This window comes from Copadichromis virginalis, linkage group LG17 (assembly GCF_057382275.1).
Source record: "Copadichromis virginalis isolate Kocher_CV1m ecotype Utaka linkage group LG17, C_Virginalis_male_GT1.1, whole genome shotgun sequence".
In the NCBI taxonomy this organism is placed as follows: Eukaryota; Metazoa; Chordata; class Actinopteri; order Cichliformes; family Cichlidae; genus Copadichromis; species Copadichromis virginalis.
Window position 1 is genome coordinate 12,738,181 of NC_140634.1, and position 22,540 is coordinate 12,760,720.

At 44.1% G+C, this 22,540-nt stretch overlaps 2 protein-coding genes across 2 annotated transcripts; both read right to left on the reverse strand.

The window, feature by feature from the left end:
- Positions 1-394: 394 nt before the first annotated feature.
- Positions 395-8,540, reverse strand: LOC146689066 (leukocyte elastase inhibitor-like). The gene is made up of 7 exons (XM_085437506.1): positions 8,524-8,540; positions 8,258-8,441; positions 1,798-1,935; positions 1,597-1,714; positions 1,355-1,497; positions 1,054-1,221; positions 395-880 (listed from the first exon to the last, which is right to left on the reverse strand). The coding sequence occupies exons 2-7, from the start codon at positions 8,423-8,425 to the stop codon at positions 470-472; spliced, it is 1,146 nt and encodes a 381-aa protein (XP_085293632.1). The 5' UTR covers positions 8,426-8,441; positions 8,524-8,540; the 3' UTR covers positions 395-469.
- LOC146689067 (leukocyte elastase inhibitor-like) lies at positions 8,456-18,185 on the reverse strand. The gene is made up of 7 exons (XM_085437556.1): positions 18,126-18,185; positions 12,790-12,927; positions 10,078-10,195; positions 9,834-9,976; positions 9,531-9,698; positions 9,055-9,349; positions 8,456-8,478 (listed from the first exon to the last, which is right to left on the reverse strand). The coding sequence occupies exons 1-7, from the start codon at positions 18,183-18,185 to the stop codon at positions 8,456-8,458; spliced, it is 945 nt and encodes a 314-aa protein (XP_085293682.1).
- Positions 18,186-22,540: the final 4,355 nt, after the last annotated feature.

A 22,540-nucleotide genomic window follows, 5' to 3' on the forward strand; every position in this document is an offset into this window, starting at 1 on the left:
TTGTTTCCTCTCCCTGTTTTGTTCCATCATGTTTCCCCTGCCTGGCATGTCTGTGCTCTCCCTCGTGTTCTCTCTCCCCCTCCAGCCTGTGTCTCGGTGTACTTCCTGTTTTACTTTGATAGTCTCCCGTCAGTGTACATCACGGTGTTTACTCCTGCCCTGTCCCGTTATGGTTATTCGTTGTTAGCTGCCCATTCCATAGATACTAATGCACCATCATACCATCAGAGATGCAGACTCTTGATAATAAGTTGGAGTTTCCTCTTCAGTCTGAAGGACACAGTATCTATGTTCTCTAAATCTGCTAGAACTTGTGCTTTTATACAAGTACCATCTATTTTATTTAAAAAACAATGTAATGAAAAGAGTTCGTAATTAGCAAAACGTCACAATACAAAATTCCATTTACTTTATTTCAAAGATTTATTTTAATTTGGATTGCACCATCATTTTCCTCTGCTGCTTCTGTCTACTCAGGAGATGAGAATCTGCCAAAGAACAGGATGGACTTGGTCTTGTTGTGTCTGATGAAGAAGAGGAACGGGTGATCTGCTCTGAAGTGTGTGTCCGGTATATAACAAAGTAGCTTGATCATAGCACCTGTGGCTGCAGCGGCCTCTGTGCCCTCCTCGTTCACCTCCACAAAGGCCTTGTGGGCCATCGTAGACAGGAAGAGCCCCCCTTCACCGTTCATGCCAGACAGGTCAGCGCTTCCTGCACAGAACACGTCCTTCATACCCAGTTTAGCCAGAGGATCATTCAGCTCGTAGTCTTCCTCCAGCTTGAACTTTGGCAGGTGAAGGACAACTTCTGAATCAACATCCATGTTTTTCCTGTCGGTCCATTCATTCAGCCTCTCCTGTGTTAGCTCCTTCTCCAGCTGGAACACAGTTAATACATTTTGTCATATTTCTTTTGCTCATATTTAAATTCATTTTATACATGAAATCAGGAGCGGTCTGTTAAATGATCAAATTTAATGAAGTAAATTAAAGTAAAGCAGAAGAGTTTTTGTGTCTTTTCTTTACAGGAAGTTGTTTCTAGGCTGTGTACCTTCAGCAGAGGGCCTGAGCCGTCTGAGGACTCCTTAGGCAGCAGAATGAACATGCTGAGCTCCTCACCCACATAGGGCAGCTCCAGGATCTGCAAATCATGGTCAGCAATGTAGTTGTAGGGAAGCTTCTTCCTCTGGTGCATCATCTGGACTGGTACGGTCTCATTCTGACACACAGGAAATCCAGGCGACCAGATCATGTTATCATAAAGCTTCTGATGGTGTTTACCTTAAACATTTTACAGTTTCCTGTATTCAGACTTTGTGTCCAGAATTTGTAACCTTCAGTTAAATTTCTACCTGTTTGATTTTAAAGGGCATCTCTTTGGTGTTTGCCTCTTTAAACGGGTTCTTCCAGTTGCCCTTGAAGTAGACAGCATTGACCAGAGCCAGTCTGGTATCTGCGTTTACTGTTCCTGGCTTCAGAAGGTCTTTTATCTTATCTGAAAGGAAATACAGAAACAACAATATTTCATTATAATTCACAGAGGATGCTAAAATGATTCCCTGCTGTTCAGGCTGTGGAAGATGCACATTCTCACTTTCTGTCTGCTGCTCGACCCAGCTGTTGATCTCTGCTCTGCACGCCTCTGGAGCTCCGATGAAGTCCACAGTCTTCAGGTCTGCCTGGTAGTACTTCTGTGTGGCTTCAAGGAAGTCCTGCAGAGAGCAGACATCTGTTTATTAATCCAGTCTTTGTAATGAAGAACTTTATGAAGAGAATCATTGATGTGGACACTCACTGGGAGGAAGTGGGCAGTGTTTTCTCCATAAAGACGGTTGGCTAGTTTCAGGATGTAGGATGCAGATGGTGAGTTGATGTCAGCGTTCAGTTTCTGGAAGTCTGCATGGACGCCTTCACCTGAGCTGAATGAGAGGGCCTGTGTGGCATTGAAGACAAAGACTGAAAGGATGTGACACTGAGCCTGAGCGACCCTAACGTAACAATTTATGGTCCAAAGGTAGAAACTGGACAACTTTATTCTTTCAGCATCAGGTTTAATAATAACATTTAACACACTGTCAGTCTCACTGAACATCATGCTCTCAGTAACTATACTGCTTGTGGGTTTTATTGATTTTAATGCCATTTATATAACACATTCCATCCTCATATGTTAGACAGAAATCTCTGATTTCCCACTGGGAACATCTTGGGATTCAGTGTTTTGGCCACATAGAAAATTAAGCTTTTTAAAGGTGTTTAAAACCCCTGGAGAGTCTTGGGTCGATTTGTGGCTATTTTCAAATTTCGATTACATGCCATTTGCACAGTGTTGAATGGAATATAGCGAAAGTCTGCAAAAAAAAGTTCGGTCACATTTACTGTTAAAATTTCAGTATGACTTCCGGAAATTAGCTTCAGTGGCTAAGCTAGCGATAAACTTACGCTATTGGTCCTAGTGGTCGATTTGTGCCCCATTGAAACCCATTATAAACGCTATTTTTCACGGCAAAAAAATTACGGTCAAATCGATCGTGATCGGTTATGTTTCCGCTTCCGCTTGCAGTACTGGCCTTAGAGTTGTAATTTTTTTTATTTGTCCACCGGGTGGCGCCCTTGCTCCACATGTGACGCCTGCTGGAACATACACATGTTCTCCAGCGGCCTGCTCGAGACAGATACCCGGAAAAGGCAGACTAATTTCCCGCGTACAGCAGCAGCTTGGCCTGCTGCTCGTTCCGGACCATTTTCTGACCTTAGGATCATTTGAGGGTGCATTAATTTTTTTTAATCAACAGGAAATGACGTATTTGTTTTCACGTGGTAGCGGAAGTGTGTGCTGCAGACACGGGAACCGAACCATATGCTCCGGCGCTGCGCGAAACACACCCGCGGCAGAGGCACTCCTCCCCGGGGGAGCAGGAGCAGCAGCGCCGCCTGGGGACATTTTTGGCTTCTGGAAAAAAAATTAAAACCGGATCGAAATTAATGTTGGTGCCAATCTTTTGTCCATCTAAAGGCCTAATTATAATAACAATAAAATATTACTTCAAATGTTTTTTTTGGAAAATATTTTATGTTTTATGTTTTATGTTTTTGGGGCAAAAAAAGCAGTGCGCTCATGTGACGAAACCGGGATATAAAGGGTTAAAATCCGCGAAATGTAATTAAAACTTGACATGAATATTTCAAGGAGAAGTAGGTCTAAAAGATTGGCTAATTTAAAGTGGAATAAAATATTAATATATAAATTTTTTATAGCACTTTTTGGGCGTGGTCGATAGTGTGCATTTTATGAAATGCGCTCCTGGAAAAAAAATAAAAGGCGATCGAAATGACTCTTGGTGCCAATCTTTAGTCCATCTAAAGGCCTAATTATAATAACAATTGAATATTACCTCAAATGTTTTTTTTGGAAAATATTCAAGTTTTTTGTTTTTTGGGGCAAAAAAAGCAGTGCGCTCATGTGACGAAACCGGGATATAAAGGGTTAAAATCCGCGAAATGTAATTAAAACTTGACATGAATATTTCAAGGAGAAGTAGGTCTAAAAGATTGGCTAATTTAAAGTGGAAAAAAATATTAATATATAAATTTTTTATAGCACTTTTTTGGGCGTGGTCGATTTGTGGCTCTAAGACCGATAGTGTATGCATTTTTCTAAGACCCTCCATTAACAAAACCCCAAAATTTGAAGTTGCACAGGCATGCTAGCTGATGAACTGATGGTGTGGTGCAGGTAATAAGTAACAGTGAGCCAGAGATGGGCAGTAACGCGTAATCCGATTACTTGTTTAAAGTAACGAGTAAAGTAAGGGATTACTCAAAAACGGTAATTAGATTACCTTTACTTTCCCGTAGGAACGCTGCGTTACTGCGTTATTAAAACCGTGATTTTTTTAGAGAATGTCTCATGACAGTGACGTAAGCAAGTGCGACAGTCGTGACAACAGCTGTGTGCAGATCAACAATGGATCATATATCTACGGGAGAGAGTATGAGCGTGCAGGGTTTAAAGTGTGGAAGTACTGACCTTACTTTGAGTTTGATTCCATAAAAAGTGACAAAAACATTAGTGTCCATTAGCATCGTGCGTGGGAAGAAAACATCTTTTTACAGCGAAAAAACCCCCCTAAACTTCCACGCAAGCTCCGAGTGCACTACCATGTAATGGGAAATTCACAGAGAAACTGCCGTATCCTTCCACTGACCGCTGCGGCACACCTGCACCAAGGTAAACCTCCGCCTAAGCCACTCCTGCTTTACAGGTGAAAATAGAGCAAAAGGACCGCTAGTCTTTGACTTTATTTATTTTCTGCTGTGTTTTACTTGCATCTATTTGAAAGACTGAGTGTAAACACACAAAAAAATATTTTATATGCTGGAATGTGCAGAAAATAGGTTTAAATATTAAACAAATTTCTTCCAGTCAGAGACTGTTGCATATAATTACATTTTTGCTTGATGCTTGATGCTTGATGCTTGATGCATAAAGTTAAAAGATTAAAATTAATAAAAGATGTAAAAGATGGCGCCGGTGAGGTCGGCTGCCGTCACGACTGCTCCGACCACTTTTTCTTTGTCTTTGTTTTTTAAGTTAGTTTTCAGCGTTTCTAAATCAGCAAAATCATCACCATTGGGTACATTAGGTATGACAGTGACACTCTTGTTTCTATTGGTATACAATGTACTCACAATTCGAAGTTTTTAACTCCGGATCCGAGCTGGCCGAGTGAGATCTCGAGGGAGAACAAAGGGAAGCGGCGGCGGCCTAGAGGGAAGCGAGCCGGCGTCAGGAACAGGCTGAGAGCTCGTGCACACCGCACACCTCTGCCTAGCATCCTGCTCGCCAACGTCCAGTCACTGGAGAACAAGCTTGACGACCTCAGGGCCAGGATAAAGTTCCAGAGAGACATTCGGGACTGCAATCTCCTCTGCTTCACCGAGACATGGCTGAACCCAGCGGTGCCGGACCACGCCATCCAGCCGGCCGAGTTCTTCTCGGTTCACCGCATGGACAGGACACGGGACTCGGGGAAGTCAAGGGGAGGCGGCGTGTGTTTAATGGTGAACAACAACTGGTGCAACAGTGCGAACGTTGTTCCTCTCACACGCTCCTGCACACCAAATCTGGAACTACTGTCCATCATGTGTCGTCCTTTTTATCTACCTCGGGAATTTACATCGGCCATTGTAAGTGCCGTTTATATTCCACCACAAGCGGACACGGTCACCGCCTTATGCGAGCTGCATGAGGCACTCACACAGCACCAGACACAACACCGGGACGCTGCGCTTATTGTGACGGGGGACTTTAATAGCGCCAACCTCAAACGCGCAGCGCCGAACTTTTATCAACACATCACCTGCCCCACCAGGGGTGAAAGGACACTGGACCACTGCTACACTACGGTCAAGGACGGCTACAAGGCACAATCCCGCCCCCCGTTTGGCAAATCTGATCACGCCGCCATCTTCCTCATGCCAAAATACAAACAAAGGCTGAAACAGGAAGTTCCGGTTCAGAGGAAGGTCGCGCGCTGGACGGATCAATCGGTGGCCGCGTTACAGGACGCACTCAATGACGCAGACTGGGGCATGTTCAGAAACAGCTCCGACGATGACGTCAACGTGTTTACGGAAGCGGTTGTGGGATTCATCGGGAAACTAGCGGATGATACCGTGGAGACAAAGACTATCACAACGTTTCCCAACCAGAAGCCGTGGGTGGATAAAACCATCCGCAACGCTCTGAGATCCCGCACCGCTGCCTACAACATGGGACTCACGACGGGGGACATGGACCCGTACAAAGCCGCGTCATATAACGTGCGGAGGGCGGTGAAAGAGGCGAAGCAGCGCTACGGGAGGAAACTAGAGTCACAACTCCAACAGAGTGACTCTAGGAGCCTGTGGCGGGGACTAAGGACAATAACAGACTATAAAGCACCAACAACCGGTATGACGAACGCGGCCGTGACTCTGGCAGACGAGCTGAACACTTTCTATGCTCGCTTCAAGGCTGCAGCTAAGGTCTCCAACAATGCTAGTGTTAGCGGCGGTAACGGCTGCAGACAGGAAGATACTGCCAGCACCGGAAACGTGCTCGTCATCTCCGAGCATGAAGTAAGGAGAGCCTTCAAAAGAGTGAACACCAGGAAAGCAGCAGGACCAGACGGCATCCCAGGTCGTATCCTCAGAGACTGCGCATACCAGCTAGCTCCTGTGTTCACTGAGATATTCAACATCTCTCTATCTCAGTCGGTGATCCCCACATGCTTCAAAGAGTCCATCATTGTTCCTGTCCCGAAGAAACCCCACCCTGCTTCTCTCAATGACTATCGCCCTGTAGCCCTCACCTCAGTAGTGATGAAGTGCTTTGAACGCCTGGTCAGAGACTTCATCATTTCTTCACTACCAGACACACTGGACCCACTACAGTTCGCTTACCGTCCAAATCGTTCCACAGACGATGCCATCTCTCATCTCCTCCACACATCACTCACTCACTTGGACACTAGAAGGGGGAATTATGTTAAAATGCTCTTCATAGACTACAGCTCTGCATTTAACACCATAATTCCCTCCACACTCACCACCAAGCTGGAGCATCTGGGACTCAGCTCATCTATGTGTCTGTGGATCTCCAACTTCCTAACTGGCAGACCACAGGCAGTAAGGATGGGCGGACATGTCTCAGCCTCCACCACTCTCAGCACTGGAGCCCCCCAGGGGTGTGTTCTGAGCCCCCTGCTGTACTCTTTGTACACATATGACTGTGTGGCCACTACCAGCTCCACCACCATCATCAAGTTTGCTGACGACACCGTCGTGGTGGGCCTGATCTCTGACAACAACGAGACGGCCTACCTGAAGGAGATTAGGAATCTGGAGAACTGGTGCCAGAGGAACAACCTCCTTCTAAACGTCAGTAAGACAAAGGAGCTGATAGTGGACTTCAGCACTAAGCAGGAGAGGAACTACCAGACCCCCGTCATCAACGAGTGCCCAGTGGAGAGAGTGGACAGCTTCAAATACCTCGGAGTTCACATCACGCAGGACCTGTCATGGTCCTGTCACATCAACACTGTGGTGAAAAAGGCCCGACAGCGTCTCTACCACCTCAGACGCTTGAGAGACTTCCAACTGCCCTCCAAGGTGCTCAGGAACTTTTACTCGTGCACCATAGAGAGCATCCTGGCAGGAAACATCTTAACCTGGTTCGGGAACAGCACCATGCAGGACAGACGAGCTCTACAGAGGGTTGTGCGATCAGCTGAGCGCACCATCCGCTCCGAGCTCCCTGACCTGCACTCAATCTACAGCAGGCGGTGCTGGACCAAGGCCAGGAAGATCGTGAAGGACCTCAGCCATCCCAACAACAGACTGTTCTCTCTGCTGAGGTCAGGAAAGCGATTCCGCTCCCTGAAGACCAACACAGAGAGACTGAGGAGGAGCTTCTTCCCGCAGGCGATACGGTCTCTCAATCACACCACCACACAGTACTGACCCACACATACAGTTCTTACACACACACTGGACTTTCTGGACTTTGTTTTTGCACAACACTGGTCACTATATTCTTCATTTCCGGTTAATACTTGTACAGCTGCTGTTATTGTGTATATATTTATTTATATTTAGATTTCTTCATACATTCTTATATAGTTCTATATTGTGTATTGTGTATTTTGTTGTACAGTTATTTTATTTTCAACTTTAATTTATATATTTTATCTTATTCTTTCCCAGTTAAATTTACCCTTCATTATAATTTGTGTTGTACAGTTATTTCATTTTTAACCTTAATTTATATTTTATTCCTTCCTAGTTAAATTTACCCTTTTTAATTTTTCATATTTATTTCCTATCTTATTCATAGCCTTTTCCTTTTTTGTTTTCTTTAGGTCACGAGCAGTTGTCCAAGCATTTCACTACATATCGTACTGTGTATGACTGTGTACGTGACAAATACAATTTGAATTTGAAAAGTATAAAAGTTTTAAAAAGAGACTTTTCCATTTGATTACATTTTGTATGATGGATTATGCAGAAAAAGTAGAATTGGGCTGAAAGATCTATCGCTTTATCACCTATTCAGGTTGTAAATCGTGTTTTTAAAAAGTAACTAAGTAATTAATTACTTTTGAAAATAAGTAATCAGTAAAGTAACGGGATTACTTTTGGGGGGAAGTAATCAGTAATTAGTTACTGATTACTTTTTTCAAGTAACTTGACCAACACTGCAGTGAGCTGACCTGAGCCATCTGAGCTGCAGTGTCTCCTTTAGCTCCCAGGTAGACCATGGCCAGGGCTGAGCTGATGCTCAGAGGAGAGACAAAGATGTTCCCGACAGAGTTTGCCTGGCTCAGAGTGCGGAACAGCTCCAAGGCAAAGGCTGTGTTTGAGCTGCTGACGGCGGACATGGCTGATGTTGTTTTCCTGCAAACAACCGTTTAAACTGCTACAGCATTACATACTGAAAACATAACAAGAGACTTAAAGCAATGAGAAAAAACCTTACCGGAAGTAACACCAGCACTGCTGGAGAATAAAGAAAATCAAAGGATTCCTATCAGAGTTATCTGTACACCAGTCAGCTTTGCATTTTTTAACAGCCTGAGCTGTTATCACATTAGCTGGTGTCTATGACTCAACCATACTTGACTCGCTGTGTGCGAAAAAAGTCAAAGCAAAATGACAAGACAAAGAAAAGTAAAAATACACTCACACATAAAACAAGGAAAAATCCAGAGGACTACCTGATTTACAAGAGCACAGAACTGTGGTGAGACAGGAGACTGACTGTAGTCCTTCTCTCTGTATAAATAAGGTTGGTGGAAGGAACAAGGGCGGTCCAGTCTTACTGGTTATGGCTCATTTTCCAGAGAACATCATTACTAAATCTCATGGGAAAATCTGAACTGAGAATGCTCAACTCTGATGGGAAATAAAATCCCAGACTGTAAGTTGATGAATCAGAGTGTTCTCTATAATGTGAATCATTATTTCTGACATATGTATGTGTCATCTGGGGAAGAAGGACTTTTCTTACCTAGCTGTTGCATGCCCAGTGCTGCAGCGGCCTCTGTGCCCTCCTCGTTCACCTCCACAAAGGCCTTGTGGGCCATCGTAGACAGGAAGAGCGCCCCTTCACCGTTCATGCCAGACACGTCAGTGCTTCCTGCACAGAACACGTCCTTCATACCCAGTTTAGCCAGAGGATCATTCAGCTCATAGTCTTCCTCCAGCTTGAGCTTTGGCAGGTGAACAAGAACTTCTGAATGAACTTCCATGTTTTTCCTGTCGGTCCATTCATTCAGCCTCTCCTGTGTTAGCTCCTTCTCCAGCTGGAACACAGTTAATACATTTTGTCATATTTCTTTTGCTCATATTTAAATTCATTTTATACATGAAATCAGGAGCGGTCTGTTAAATTCTTAAGTGATCAAATTCAATAAAGTAAACTGAAGTGAAGCAGAAGAGTTTTTGTGTCTTTTCTTTACAGGAAGTTGTTTCTAGGCTGTGTACCTTCAGCAGAGGGCCTGAGCCGTCTGAGGACTCCTTAGGCAGCAGAATGAACATGCTGAGCTCATCACCCACATAGGGCAGCTCCAGGATCTGCAAATCATGGTCAGCAATGTAGTTGTAGGGAAGCTTCTTCCTCTGGTGCATCATCTGGACTGGTACGGTCTCATTCTGACACACAGGAAATCCAGGCGACCAGATCATGTTATCATAAAGCTTCTGATGGTGTTTACCTTAAACATTTGACACAGTTTCCTGTATTCAGACTTTGTGTCCAGATCTTGTATCCTTCAGTTAAATTTCTACCTGTTTGATTTTAAAGGGCATCTCTTTGGTGTTTGCCCCTTTAAACGGGTTTTTCCAGTTGCCCTTGAAGTAGACAGCATTGACCAGAGCCAGTCTAGTATCTGCGTTGACTGTTCCTGGCTTCAGAAGGTCTTTTATCTTATCTGACAGGAAATACAGAAACACAACAATATTTCATTATAATCCACAGAGGATGCTAAAATGATTCCCTGCTGTTCAGGCTGTGGAAGATGCACAGTCTCACTTTCTGTCTGCTGCTCGACCCAGCTGTTGATCTCTGCTCTGCACGCCTCTGGAGCTCCGATGAAGTCCACAGTCTTCAGGTCTGCCTGGTAGTACTTCTGTGTGGCTTCAAGGAAGTCCTGCAGCCCTGCTGCGTGCAGCGGGGCTAGGGGAGGGTCTGTGCTGATGGACGTGGGTTACTGACCTGGTAGCCTGTCTGCCCCTGGGTGGGTCCGGGATGGGCGTGGGGGTCTGGGGGCGCTCCGTCTCTGGGCCGGGGCCCTGGCCGGGCCTCGGGGCCTTGGGTCCTGGTTTGTGTTGCCGGGGTTGTGGGCAGGTGGGTGCATGGGGGCCCATCCCTGGCGCAGGGTGCCGCCGGTGTGTCGAGCCGCCTGTGGGGCTCTTTAACCGGTGGGGGAGATTGTCAAACCTTGCAGGAGCTTTCCTCCCCTCAGGAACTCTCTGCAGGAGGGGGAGATACAGGAGAGGTGGAGGAAGATCTCAGCCTGCGCGTCTATTGTCTCATGTAGTCTGGAAGACGAGTGGATGGTGGGGTGGGTGCAGTTTTCTCTGTGGTGGGGTTGGGTGGACTGTCCCGGGCTCTGTGGGGCCGGGGGGCGCTGCTGCGCTGGGCCCCGGTCTGGATGGGCCTGGGCCCCCTTTCCCTGGCGGGTCGCGGAGTATGGGAGTGCCTACTGGGGTCAGTGGGGGAGCTGACCCCAGGGAGGGGTCACCTGCCCCTCCTTTCCTTTCCTCCCCATCTCCAGCTGCCTCCCTCTTCCCGCTCCACCACAACCACCCACACATGCAGGGCCTTGGAGTAGGGGTATGTCACCAGGGTGCAGAGGAGGCTACCCCCCCCCCCCCCTCCCCTCTGTCCCCTTCTGGCTGCCTCTGCCTCAATTTTATCCCACAACTTAGACATTCACATTACTCACACTCTCATTACGCATACATATAGGATCTTGGGGGTGGGCAAGATACACGGAATCCAAGTTACCATCAGGGTGTACACCTCACCCCTGGCATCGTTGCCCACCTCTCAATTTTAAATACACGTAGACATTGAGGGCTAGCAGGAGGGACTATGCGCTTACCTGCTGCTCTCTGGCAGGTAGCTCCATGCCCTCCTGGGTTTTAATTGCACCTTAGAACACACATGCATCAACACTACAATGAGCGGGTGGAGGGAGGTTTGGAGTCTTTTCTCACCCCCGTTCTCTGCGGCCTGCTGGGGGGCTAGGAGGAGTTGGCCGTCCGGCTGCGGTCTGGAGTGTGGGGCCTCCCTGCTGCTGCGGAGTCGGGGCGGTCTGCCTCTCCCCACCGCAGGGAAAAGGGTAACACCACCTGGGTCTGGGTGCGGTTCCCCCCTCCAGGGGCAAGGGTACCTAGACCCGGTTTGTAGAGTACGCTTGGGGAGTGTGATCATGTGTACAGTGTCTCTGAGTGTGAAGTGCACATGAGAGCATGAGGGTGGGAATGGATGTTTGTGTCTGTGTGTGCCTGTATGTCTGTGTCTATATGTCAGGTTGGGTATCAGACGCCACCTCTCTGGGGACATCTCGGGCCCTCCAAGGTTTGGAGGCCTATCTCCACCCACCACCACTTCCCCTGCCGGTGGCGGACTCCCTCAGGTGTTGGTGCGTTGGTGGTTCTTTGTATCTGGGGGCGTCCGGGTACACACCGGCTCACTCCTTGGCGGCCACTTATTGGGGCTCGCTCGGGCCACTTCGGAGGTGGGGTGCCCCCGGCCTCTCGGCCTGGGGCTCGGTCACTCAGGCACAGCTGGCTGCCGGCGGAGTTCACGGGCGCGTCACTGCAACTCCCCCTGGCTTCTGCTCCGCGGCTGCTGAGTGAGCCCTCATCTGGGACTCTCCTCAGCTCTTACTGGGACAGTGGCGCGGCTGCCCCTCTGTTGGTCTTCCTTGGTCTCTTGTGTTCTGGGGGCCTCTGGATGTCTGGAGTTTTGATCTCCTCCATACCTGCTTCATACCATAGAGGACAGGGCTGTGGCTCCCCTCACTCCCTAGCAGATCATTACATGGAGAAACCTTTGGAATGCAAGCATGCTGATCCACACAGGTATGCACACAGGTGTACACACGGGTATTCACAGACGCGGACTACAGCTTTCTTGGCTGCTGCCTCAAAGCACAATGTGCGCTGTCTATCTTGCGTGCTGCACAATATCGTTTATTATTTAGTAACTAAATAATATCTACGGCTAGCTAGTTTATTGTGATGGTGCTTTTTTTTTCTTATTATGTTGCTCTTTGTTGTTTGCTGTCTCCTCTGTTTTTTTCTCCATACAGGTGACCCAGGAGTTTGTTTTTTTTTTTGTTTGTTTGTTTTTTTTCTCTCTCTTCCCCCCCCCTTCTCACCGTCTCTTCTCCCCTTTGGTTTTCTTTCTTTCTCTCCCTCTCTTTCTTTCATTCTTTCCCCCTGTCATGTCTGTCCCGTTTGTAACTGAAAATAAAATAAATTCATAATTATAATAAAGGTCAATCAAATGGACCAATATGGCAAGGCCATGATGATCCACTTGGTAAAATAAATCCGCTTGGCATCTTTCTTGGCCTCAAGACAACAATTCTGATGGCTATAGATCCAAACGGGACACAAAAAAAAAAAAAAAAAAAAAAAAGGAAGTCCTGCAGAGAGCAGACATCTGTTTATTAATCCAGTCTTTGTAATGAAGAACTTTATGAAGAGAATCATTGATGTGGACACTCACTGGGAGGAAGTGGGCAGTGTTTTCTCCATTAAGACGGTTGGCTAGTTTCAGGATGTAGGATGCAGATGGTGAGTTGATGTCAGCGTTCAGTTTCTGGAAGTCTGCATGGACGCCTTCACCTGAGCTGAATGAGAGGGCCTGTGTGGCATTGAAGACAAAGACTGAAAGGATGTGACACTGAGCCTGAGCGACCCTAACGTAACCATTTATGGTCCAAAGGTAGAAACTGGACAACTTTAATTTTTCAGAAAAAAAGAAAAGTAAGAACCCCCCCCCCCCCCCCCCCCAAAAAAAAAAACCCAAAAGACCTTGTCCTGTAAGTTATATTCCCTTTGGAAGGTTTACTGTATGATAAGGGTATGATGGTTTTGTACATGTTAAGGTTATGCCTCAGTACTTAGTACCAAATAATCCTACCAACATGGAAAAAATTGTTCATGCATTTGTGTCATCACGTTTAGATTATTGTAATTCCCTGTTTACCAGCTTGGACAAATCATCTCTTTCTCACCTCCAAACTATACAAAATGCAGCGGCCAGGCTACTAACATCTTCTAGCAAGCGTGCTCACATTACTCCTATTTTATATTCCTTACATTGGCTCCCAATTGATTTTAGAATACACTTTAAAATTCTTGTTTTAACACTAAATGCACTAAACGGCCAGGACCCAGATCATTTATCCAAGCTTCTCATAAAATATACTGCTGCTGCTTGTCTCTGCTCACAGACTCAGAGTTTGTTGGTTGTTACCCGTACACGACTGAAGACCAAAGGGGACAGATGCTTTCAGTCTGTGGCACCAAGGCTGTGGAACAGTTTACCACCACAACTACGTTTGGTTGACTCTGTGGAATCCTTTAAAAAGCAGTTAAAAACTTTTCTTTTTAAACAAGCCTTCTGTTGATCAACACTTTTTAAATTTTCATTTACTATTAATCTTTTATATTGTGTATATTGTCTATTTTGTTACTTAACTTTCTGTTTATTTTAATCTTTGTGTACAGCGCTTTGTCTATGAAAATAATAATAATAATAATAATCACACGGCATACCACCAAACAAAAATGACAAAAAAAGGATACTGACAATTTTTCCCCGCGCACCAGGTATAGAAGAATTAGCTCAGTTTGTCCCCAGTATAACTTTTTTGTTGTTTTTTTTCTGACCACTACTCATGCTAGGGCCTTCATCCAGGTGAGAAATTTCTCCAGGGCCCAGGTCAGATTGACTACTTTTTCTTTTCTGTTGCTATTGCACACGCTGTATCGTCTAACAGCATGACCATTATGTCATTTCTTCTTCGTTTTCTTAGGCAGTTGGCAACTAATTTAATTAGAGCAGGTAGTTGTACTGCCTGCTAGTGTAAGACAACGTAATTGTTCTGCAAGTTACTCACGCCGGTCGCAGGAACCAGATAATCTTCAACGTAACACTTGATCATCTCTCACGGCACTATGCGCCGGCACAGTGGTTGGGAAACACTGGTCTACAGTGACCCCTTGTGGACACTGAGATATTGCGGTGATGAGTAGATGTGATTGTGACTCTACTAATTATGATATTGCCTGTTTCTGTTTTCAGAAAATCATGCTCATAAGTCACACCTACTGTATATTCCATAACAATAAGTTCAAGTATGGCTGCACCAAATTTGGATTGAGCCCGGAAAGATCTCTGATGTAAACAATTCTTCTGTGGAACTTAGTTAAAGACAGTTAACCCAACTCCTGCGGTCTTTCTGAAAGAAGACTTAGTCCAGACTTGTATACCCAGACTTCATGTATTTCTGTATGTATTAATGCATATAGTCTATAGTGTGGATGGGTCCTTATTCTGGTTACAATCTTAAATAATGGTTTGTTTTCAACACACTAACAATACACTAACATGGGATGAACATGTGGAAGATCTACTTCTTTTGCTACTAAAGCCAGTTTGATATATGTTATTTGCACATCCATAGAGTTAAGGTTCAGAACCACTGCATGTTTTGCAGTGGTTCTTACAGAAAAGCTGCAAGTGTAAAGCATTTGCTTGGCACTGGCAATATATCAGGGTTTAGCACCAAAACATCTTAGTTAACCAAAATAAAAATAGAAACGAGACTTTTGAAATAAAATCTTAAATTAACTGAAATGACATTAGTAATGGAAAACTAACTACATTTTTTTAAAGGAAATATCCTTTAAAAACTGTTACTACAACTTGCCTATTGAGGCTTTGATGGAAGTGTTTATTGAGTGTACAAATAAAATAATATTAGAAGAAGGGAACAAACTTTATCTTAATTCTAAGAAATGTCCTCAGCTTGAATCAGTTAAGTAGAAGATGAATAAAATAAAATATGGGAAAAAAATACCTTTGTTTTTATGCTGCCTACATTGTAGAGTGTGACTTTGTCCCATTCCCTACTCAGAGACAAAGTGGGATGCAGAAAGATGAGGGAACCCTAAAATCGGTCACAGTGGCTCAATGTGGGGAAAAGAATCACAACTCATAACAATTTCTATTGTGAGTTTTAGATTTTCTTAACGTACAGGCTGTGATCAGCTGATCTGAGCTACTACTGCTCTGAGGTTTACTGCTCTTTGTGAATTTACACAATTCAACAAGATGTTAGCAGAAGTTGTCCTGATGGATTCCACCCTCTGCACTGGCAGTACACTGTTTATGTTGTCTTTATACTAGACCAGAGGTGGGGACCTCCGGGCTTCAAGGGCAGGTCTCCTGCAGGTTTTAGATGTCACCCGGGGTCAGCACACCTGAATCAAATGATTAGTTCATTACCTCTGGAGAACTTCAAGACATGTTGAGGAGAGGGCTGGGTTTCAATTATCGATTTATCGATTAAAATCAATTTTAGCTTGAATAATGGATATTAATTCATTAAATATGAATCGATTTTTAAATATAAATATATTTTGCCAGAAATGCCAGAATCTCAGGTTAAATCTTTCATTTCAACAACCACCAAACAGCTGAAACAGCAAATGAGAGCAAATAAACGGATTCCACACAAAGACGTAAACACCAAGCACAGACCCGACGCATCAGAAACTGAGATGTCGGCTTTCCCACCCAACAACACGTACACGGACACGCCGTCAGGGCTGAAAGCCGATGGCTCACAGATTCTGAAGCTGCAGGTTTTGTCACTCTGACCAAAATTCACTGAACCAGCAGCAAAATAAGATCCAAACTGCGCTTCACATTTGATAAACATCGTCATTAATTCCCTCTTACTTTTGCTGTTTTTCTTCCACCACGATAAACTTCACACTTCCTGCACAGCTCTGTCTCTCAGTACTTCAAGAACAGTTTCCCATCTCAAATGTCTGTTTTCCGATTATTTGTTTGCTTGTTACGCTGCCCCCCCCCCACAAATGACCTCCGACAAGTAAGCCTCATTTCCGCTGTTCAATACCGCAGAAATGTGTTTTATCCTCGGTTACTTTGACACAAAGGCATCTGCTGTGATGCTCACACCTCTGATGAAGTCTCGCAAGTCTCAGTACTGATAAATTTCTCTGAATCGGGGATTAAATCAGGACCTTGTGAATCGGAGAGATTTTAAATCAGCTGTCAGACTGTACAATCAGAACTGCTCCCAACAAACATAGATGTTTACATCAGTGCAGTAACTTGTACTATTTTATCAACCGATTCACACTATAACCAGGGTTTGCCTCTTATCTGTATTTAATTTTATTGAATTTAATAACGGTACAGTACTCTGTTTTTGGTAACCATTGTCCTTGATATAAATATGTAAAAATTGTGTATGTTTCTGTTCTGTGGCTTGTGTGCTGTTTGTTTGTATATGTGTCTTTCTTGCTGCTGTTACATCCAAATTTTCCCTTGTTGGACAATTAAAGGATTCTTCTTCTTCTTCAGTTACTAAATTCAAGCATCATCAGCTGAGCTTCAAATTCAGGCGATCATGGCTCAAGAGTTGGGAGTTTGCCTTATAATCGGAAGGTTGCCGGTTCGAGCCCCGGCTTGGACAGTCTCAGTTGTTGTGTCCTTGGGCAAGACACTTTACTGCCGCCTACTGGTGGCGCCAGTGTCCGGCAGCCTCGCCTCTGTCAGTGCGCCCCAGGATGGCTGTGGCTACAATGTAGCTTGCCATCACCAATGGGTGGATGACTGGATGTGTAAAGCGCTTTGGGGTCCTTAGGGACTAGTAAAGTGCTATACATTCATCTCTGTTATACTCTGCACCACAGCCACTGTGCACTAGTCAGACATGTCTAACCTGTTTATCCTGCACTAAACTGCAGAGCAGTTTAGTGCAGGATAATGTAATGTAATGTAATGCAGTCTTTAAATAACACAGTTCGTCTACCTCGTTTTGATTAGCAGCATGTTTCACAATGTCATCAAAACAAAACAAAACAAAACAAAACAGCTAGCTGTTTCTTTTCTCCCTCTGTGAAATTCAGCAGCTTGACCTTTAGCTGCAACACACTGTGAGACTTATGCTTGCTCCTTTCCAGTATTGCTAGTTGTTGGGTGTGTAATCAGGCAGCGGAGGGGACGTCTGGGTTCAACACTTTATTTTAGGCTTTACAGCGGAGCTCCATCTTGTTCTCGCTCTCTACTTTCTTCTTCTCCTCTTTCTCTTACCCAGCCTCATTAGCAACACCCCTGGTCTGACAGGGTAACAGCATGTACTAATTTTCCTCCCTTATTATAGAACCTTGTAAACACAACACTAGTGTCAAGGGATTTTTGTTTTTATATAATTTGACCAGCTTCATGAAATGTGCTTTTTCTGTTTACTAAGCAATCTACATGTCTATGTGACTTTTCACCTAAATACTTTTGTGATGAACTTATTCAGCTACTAAACCACTTCCTGTTTTTAAAGATTTTTAGAAATCCCCTGTCAGCTAGCTAGATGGTGAACCACAACTTATGGAGATCTGCATTCATGCCACAGTTGTAGCCAATTAAATAAATAAAAACATAAATAAACAAAAAACACTGACCCATTGACCTCTGGCAAATAGCTTGTTTCCCACACGCTTTTGAAACACGTTTAACTAAATACCAAAAGGTGAATTTTATTTATTCATAAACTTACTGAGGGTGAGAGATTATGCAGTTTATCTATAGACAGCAGCAATGTGTGTTTTTTATAGAGACAAAAAAAACAAAACAAATGTTTTTTTTTTTTTCTATATGGAAAAACACAGACGGCCACATCTGACAAGACGTTTTGTGAAAACAGGTCAGACTGACTGCTTTTAAAATGCAACGAGGTCTTGAAGTTGCACAGGCATCATGCTAGGAGATCAACTGATGGCGTGGTGCCTGTGCAGTGAGCTGACCTGAGCCATCTGAGCTGCAGTGTCTCCTTTAGCTCCCAGGTAGCCCTGGCCGTGGTCCATCCTTGCTCAGAGGGGAAACAAGGATGTTTCCAGCAGGGTCTGTCTGGTTCAGAGTGCCGAACAGCTCCAAGACAAAGGCTGTGTTTGAGCTGCTGACGGCGGACATGGCTGATGGTGTTTTCCTGTAACATGCAAACAACCGTTTAAACTGCTACATCATTACATACCGGAAACACAACAAGAGACTTTAGATTAAAGCATAGAGAAAAAGTGACTTTTTTAGGAGAGCGCATACAGACAGAAACAACCGGAGCTGCCCCACCCACTGAACCTAAGACACCGGACACGGTGCAGCCCGTTTCAGAAACTTGTCAGCAACGACTCTCTGCTCACTTATATGAGACTACAAGCTACTAAAACGAAGACAAATCCAGCGGACTACCTCATTTAAATGTTGAGACACGAGTCTAACTGCAGTCCCTTGTTAGATAGCCAAATCAGCCCAGTACCACTCTGAAGAGCTGCATGATGAAGGTGTGCGACGTCTTGTGTCCAGACAAAACGCAGATTTTGGCAAATGTGAGCCTGATTTAAGAACACAGTTGTGTGAAAGAAGCAAAAACTTCATTGCATACTCTCTTGCTGTGGATGAAAGTACAGACATGATGGACATTGCACAGCTGACCATCTTCATCCGTGGAGTGTAAATATTAGAAACTAAATCGATGCACGGGACAACGACAGGAAAATACTTTTTTTTTTTTTTTGAAACGTATGTCAAAGTGTAACCGACATGAAACTGCCCTGGGACAACAGATCGAGCTGGTGTTGTGCAGGATGTAGGATCTAGTCAAGATGCAGGAGGAGAACTGTACCGGTGAGTTAACAGCATATCACTGCATCACACACCAGGAAACGCTGTGTGGTACAGTCCTAAAAATGATGGAGCATGTAATGATCACCGTAACGCAAACCGTAAATTTTATCTGGGCTAAAAGTTTAAATCACCTTCAATTTCAGTCTTTTATGTGGGAAATAGATTCAGAGTTTGCCGACATTCCTTATCATACTGAGGTCTGTTGGCTGAGTTGGGGAAAAGCTCTCAATAGAGTTTTTGAGCTCAGCAAGGAAATCTGTCAGTTCATGGACATGGCATGTATGATGCGGTGAAGGCATTTCAAGTGAAACTGTCACAAATGCACCAGTGCAAGCTGCCTCACTTTCCCTGTTGCCAAGTAATGTTGAACCAAGTCAGCGGACTTTGCTCCGTCTACATGCGGCTCCAACCTTGTGTATGCTTTCATTTATTTTTTCTGTGGTTTTTGGCAGCATGTTCATATTTCTAATTTGCATAATTGTGACAGGATATATTTTTATGGAGAGCAAAATATTTAAAGTTAAAGTTTATTTTTTTAAGTTTATTTATTCTGGAATAATATTCCTGTCTGTTTTTATTCATATTTATGTTAAAAAAAACACACATTGTTTTAGTGTGTTTAAAAAATGTTTATCTTGTTTGGCCTGCAACATAAAGTGTGCCTTGAGTTTTGGCCCCCTATGCAATTGAGTTTGACACCCCTGTTTTAAACCTGGGTGTCTGTCTGCTGAATCCAAGTTAGAAGCTGGAGAGGAGGAGCCTGGAAGCAGGAGGCTCTGCCCCCGATTCTACTTTTAAATATCCTAGGAACCCAGTGGCGGTCCTAGCCTGTTTGGTGCCCTGGGCGAACACTCCCTCTGCCCCCCCCCCCCCCCCCCCCCCCCACACACACACACACAGACAAAACATATTAAGGATTGTACATTAACATAAAGCTGTTGTACACACACACACACATATGAAGAGAGAGAGAGTATGCCTAGTATGCAAACGGCTACCAAACAGCCATCATAATTCGTCATACAATGAGAACAGGACAAATCAACAATTGACAATGACTAATTAATATTAAAATCTGTAACATAATGTATTGTTTGGAGTTTAGTCTGTTACTGTTACTATTTTTACCATTTCTTCTTGCAGCAAATGTAACACACATAATTTCCTTAGGGATTAATAAAGTATTCTGATTATTTCAGGATGACCTGCCATTATCCAATGACACATCTGCTTACCTGTATCTTTTGCTCGTTTCTCTTCCTCTTCTTTTCTCTTTTTTCTAAACTGAGCACCTGATGGCTTTGAACTTTTCTTGTCCATCTTCCATTGGTTTTAATTTTGTACTCCAGTATGAACACCCATCCCTCAATCCATGGATCACCACAACATGTCCTAACACACCTAAACCTTAGTTCACAGATTCACTTTGTCTAGGGTGCATTTCTGAAATTTCACACAACCCAGGATTCAAATCATGGGCTTGGATTTACAACATTATAAATGAAATACGCTCTATTTGGAAGCAGCAGGGCCCCCTCCCCTTTTGACGGGTTGTGTGTGAGACTTTAAATCATCAAACTGTAAATTTTAAATTGTTATTGATCCCTTTACCCCGAGTCCTAAAGTGTATATTTATTTTCTTACTCTTCTTATATATATTGTTTGTTTACTTGCACTGCTGTAACTGGAGCCTCGTCGTCTCGTCTCTCTATATATTGCTCTGTATGTAGCGGAGATGACAATAAAGTTTACTTTGACCGAGGGCTCTCGCGCTCACTTTCTAAGTCTGTATCATAATGTCTGCTGTTTTCGTGTTTGTTGGTTTGTTTTTATTTTGTTTTATTTTGCGAGTTGGTTTTTAGATGCTGCTCCAGCCGGTCAGAGAATCCCCCGCCGCCCCGCCCTCTCCTCTCTGCGCCGCAAGCAGCAGGCGCACCTCGCAGACGAAGGGCTCCCTTACTCCCAGGAAATGGGCGATAGAAAACCGATCGGTGCCTATGCCATTCCCAGTATGCGCTGGCTGACGTCGGGGCAGCATGAGTACGAGCATTCTTTTTTTTTTTTTTTGCCGATGCCCGTGATGCCGCCCCCACCACGATGCCGCCCCGAGCAACCGCCCGTGTCGCCCGTATCAAAAACCGCTACTGTAGGAACCACAAGTAAGCCTGCAGTCTGGAAGTGAAGTGCTCTACTGTGAGGTCTTGAGATAAGATTGCCACTACCAGCCTCAGAAACCAATAAACCTTATATGTCACTGCAACATTATCCCATTAGTCTTTAGCCCTGGAGATACTTTGCTATAAGATTCAGAATACAAAGCGCAATGACTGCTTTATATGTGATGGAAGGTTTGAAACCAAGATCCAAAAGGCCAGAGGGAGTTGGCTTGTTGGCAGCTTGTTATTAAGAGTTAGTTGGCTATGGCCTTAGCTCAGTCAGGTCTTGGGTTAAAAAAAAGAAGTGCAATATGTCCATAAGTGAGGCTTTATAATCTAATAATAAAAAAAGAGTCAGAACTCTGGCTGCTGGTCTAGAACAATAGAATATGCACACTAAAGAGCCATCCTTAATAACTCTGATCAGCCACTTTGCAGCAACTTAATCAAACAAAGAAAATCAGTACTGGAAGACTCCTCTCTCTCTAAAACCATTCACACCCACAGCCATCACGCATTTTATTTTTCATGAAAATAGCAGATGAGCTATGTCAGACAGTACATTTCCATTTGGGATAAATAAAGTTTTTATGACCTTTATTTCTTCTCTTTTTTTTAGAGAATAATGTTTTTCAAAGACTTGTCAAGGATGAATTCCCAGCTACGAGGGAGCAATGGCACAAGGGGAGGCCCTCCCGAAGCTGAGACTGAGCAAAACTGGAGAGATGTCTGTTAGAAAGAAGCATCACACTACACCAGCATCAAATGGCTAATGGTTTTAATAGCTGAACAAAACTAATCTATATCACATATCGAGACTTCAACAAGGAGTCTGAGGCATAAAGAGCTAAAAACACCAGGACCTGACACGGTCCACACCTTTTAGCTAAAGAGCCACTCAATGATGGACACTCAGCAAAAACAAATGGGCTTTTAGGGACAAAAATGGGTGACTAGAAAGTCATAAGGTTTATGATTTTCAGCAGAAATGCTGTGAGCAACAAAAATATGAAAAAGGTTTTCTGGTCTAAGGGACAACACAGACAATTCTGTTCACTTTACAAGTAGTTTTAATCCCATACTGATCTTTAGTGTATTCTATAGTATTCTTGTAGTAAAAAAAGTAAAACAAGAGCCAGACTTGTGACTTGTTTGAGAAGCAGAGTGCATCAGTGTTTTTATAAATAAAGAACTGTGTGCAACTGAGAAGCTGTGTCGATGCAATCTGTGCCACAATACCATTCTGTTCAAAATAAACTAATAAAAGACTGGACCGATTAAAAGCCTTAATTTCTACATTCATTTCTACAGCCACTGTTTCCAATATTAACCCCCCCCCCCCCCCCCCCCACAAAAACCCAACGTAATTAAGAATGACTTAA

Bases quoted from the DNA above. Each gene is read 5' to 3' on its own strand.
- LOC146689066 (XM_085437506.1), bottom strand. From the start codon at position 8,425: ATGTCCGCCGTCAGCAGCTCAAACACAGCCTTTGCCTTGGAGCTGTTC. The intron at 1,222-1,354 runs GTAGAAATTTAA...CCTGTGTGTCAG, and splicing joins TGCCCTTTAAAATCAAACAG to AATGAGACCGTACCAGTCCA. The intron at 881-1,053 runs GTACACAGCCTA...ACTGTGTTCCAG, and splicing joins GCTCAGGCCCTCTGCTGAAG to CTGGAGAAGGAGCTAACACA.
- LOC146689067 (XM_085437556.1), bottom strand. From the start codon at position 18,185: ATGGACCACGGCCAGGGCTACCTGGGAGCTAAAGGAGACACTGCAGCT. The intron at 10,196-12,789 runs GTGAGTGTCCAC...GCAGGGCTGCAG, and splicing joins ACACTGCCCACTTCCTCCCA to GACTTCCTTGAAGCCACACA. The intron at 9,350-9,530 runs GTACACAGCCTA...ACTGTGTTCCAG, and splicing joins GCTCAGGCCCTCTGCTGAAG to CTGGAGAAGGAGCTAACACA.